The following is a 3,106-nucleotide window of genomic DNA, read 5'->3' on the forward strand; positions in this document are numbered from 1 at the left end:
AAGTTTCTGTTCAGCCAAAGTAGAGATATAGGAATAAGAATAGTTTACATATTTTTAAAAAGTGACAAGAATGACATCTCACTGGAACAGAAGTACCACTTTCATTCATTTGGTCTTCTCTGCGAGGGTCACTAATCTATGGTCCCTAAGCTTTTCTTTAGAAAGATCCATATGCTTCGGGCCTTAGGAAATATGGTGAGTTAATGCATTTACCTGATCACGTTCTCCAAGTTCCCATTTTCATCATTACCAAATTAGGCAGAGTTTCTGGCTTCTATGCAAATGAGAGGCAGGATTGGAATAATCAGCATGCTTGCAGTCAGGTAGCAGAGCAGCTACACTCAGACATTGATTGAGGTAGGCTGGCTGGGTTGTGCCTGTCACTACTGGCAAATCAAACTGTTCTTGGTGTAGGTGCTGCTAATAATGCCTGGCAACTTGGCCAGAAAAAAAGTGTTTGAACAAATTATAAAATGTTTAATCCATGAAATAAAGTATAAAGCTGATCATGTTTAAAAAAAGAGGAATATTAATATATAATTTGATGTGTGTATAGAAAGAAAGAATGAGAAATGGAAGGAAGAAAGAAAGGAAGGAAGGAAGGAAGGAAGGAAGGAAGGAAGGAAGGAAGGAAGGAAGGAAGGAAGGAAGAAAGCAGTCCTGGCTAGTGTGCTCAATGGTTAGGGCATCAGATCTCAGACCTAAGGGTTGTAGATTTGATTCCTCGTCAAGGGCAAGTATCTGGATTGCAGGTTTGATCCCCAGTCCTGGTTGGGCACATGCAGGAGGCAATTTCTCAATGTGTCCCTCTCACATTGATGTTTCTTTCTCTACCTTACCCCCTCCCTCCTTTCCACTCTCTTTAAAAATCAATGGGAAAAATATCCTTGGATGAGGATTAACAACAACAACAAAAAAGGGTTTAGTAATTTTTAGCCCTAGCAGAGTGCACCAACCATTTTAAAACCATGTCTTCACATGGTCTTTCCTCTGTGTATGTTTGTATCCTAATTTCCTCTTCTTAAAGGATACCAGTCATGTTAGATTAGGGCCCAACTAATTACCTCATTTTAACTTACTTCTTTACAGACTCCATATTCAAATGAAGTCAAATTCTGAGGTACTGGAGATTAGAACTTCAACATACAAATTTTTGGAGCACACAATTCAGCCCATAACAACAAGATATATGTAGTGCAATTTTTTCTGACACTCTGAGGTTGCCTTTCCCTCTCTTTATAGTGTTTTGTTCTTAATTTTAACATGGTCAAATTCATAAAATGTTTTTATAATTAGCAATTTTTGTGTCCTCTTTAAGTAATAAACCTACTCCAAGGTCTTGAAGATCTATTTTTATTTCTAAAGGTTTTATTATTTTCCTTTCACTTTAAATCAACTATATATTTGTAAATAACTTTTGTGTAGAGTCTGAGGTCAGGGTCAAGACACTGATTTTGTTATAAATCAGTAACTTTACATCTGTAGGTCCATTTCTGGACTCTAATCTATTCCACTGATTAATGTATCTACCCTATGCCTATCTTGTCACTCTCAATATCTACTGTTTAATAACGGGTCCAGCTATCTAGTAAATTAAATTGTACAGTTACATTTTTTTCTTCAAGTTTATCTTGATTATTCCTATTCTTTTGAATTTTTGCATGAATTTTATAATCCGTGTGATGTTTTAAAAAAAACACTTCTGGTATTGGGATTGCATTGAATCTAAAAATTAACTTGGAGACAATTAACATCTTTATAATATTGAATCTTTTAATCCTTAAAGTGGTATATCACTCAATTAATTATATTTTCCTTAATTTTCTTATAGTAATGATTTTTAGTTTTCATGTGGTAATATTGAATATCTTTTGCTATTGTATTACTATCTATTTGAGATTTCTGATGTAATTTTTAATGGTAGTTTTAAAATTATTTCTATCTCTTTTATTTGACTGGTATATAATAATGCAATTGATTTTTAAATTAAACTATAATTCACACCATAAAACCCATTCCTATAAGTATACAATTCAGCCTGTTTTAATATATTCCCAAGGTTGTACAACTACCACCTTACTTTAATTCCAAAACATTGTCATCACCACAAAAAGAAATCACATACTATTAGTAGTGGCTCCTCATTTTTTCCTATTCCTCCTCCTTCAATCACTAATCTACACATATATTCCTCTGCAGCCATATCTTTGCTTTAATGCAAAACAGGAATATATATAGCTACTTACCTTTATTGGGTTCTGCTACAGTAGACCTATCTGAATGTTTAAAATGGGAAATCTCTGTTACTGATTTTTTTCGTATAATTATTTGATTTCCAAGCCTCTTGGGTCCTAAGTAAAAGACTGTAAATTTTTGCTGAATATCAAGTCCAACTGGAAAAAGGAAAAAAACATATAAGTGATTATCCTATACTAGAGGCCCGGTGCATGAAAATTCATGCACTGGAGTGGGGGTCCCTCAGCCCCCTTGCCCACTCTCACAGTCCGGGATCCCTCAGGGGCAGGAGGCGACCCGGCGATCAGGGGAAGGTGACGCACTCATCACACCTCTGCTGCTGCCACTGCCTGCAGCACAAGACTCAGTCGGCCCTGGTTACCTGAGCCTCGGGTGGCCCTGGGCGGCTGGGCAGCTGCCATCCAAAGCTTGCCTGTGCCTCAGGCCAGCCCTGGGTGGCTGGGGGGCTCAGGGGACTGGGGGATGCTGGAGGCAGGTGCCCTGGCAGGGCTGAGGAAACTGGGCATCACTATCTTGTGGCTATGGGTGCTGTCATCTTTGAGGGCGTGGAAGTCAATTAGTATATTCCCTCCTTATGGACTGTGGGCGCTGCCATCTTTGCAGCCTGCTGCTCAGTCGTTTGATCGTCCCTCACTAACCCCCTGCTGGTCTGGTCGCCCCACTCAGACTGTTCAGTTGTATGTTCAGTTGCAACGGTTGCTTAGACTTTTACATATATCTACACTAATAAAAGAGAAACATGGTAATTGGAGTAGGACCACTAACCTTCCCATTGGCTAATACTCCTGTCACTCACAGAGTAGGGCCGAGATATGCAAATTAACTGGCAGCCAAGATGGCGGCCGGCAGT

At 38.8% G+C, this 3,106-nt stretch overlaps 1 protein-coding gene across 1 annotated transcript in view; it reads right to left on the bottom strand.

The window, feature by feature from the left end:
- Positions 1–3,106, bottom strand: part of HFM1 (HFM1, ATP-dependent DNA helicase homolog) — a 96,101-nt gene that overhangs the window by 36,317 nt on the left and 56,678 nt on the right. Inside the window, exon 29 of the mRNA XM_006758176.1 lies at positions 2,247–2,393. Coding sequence (XP_006758239.1) covers positions 2,247–2,393 — 147 coding nt within the window. The remainder of the gene's footprint in view (positions 1–2,246; positions 2,394–3,106) is intronic.

Source organism: Myotis davidii, unplaced genomic scaffold (genome assembly GCF_000327345.1).
Source record: "Myotis davidii unplaced genomic scaffold, ASM32734v1 scaffold674, whole genome shotgun sequence".
Lineage (NCBI taxonomy): Eukaryota > Metazoa > Chordata > Mammalia > Chiroptera > Vespertilionidae > Myotis > Myotis davidii.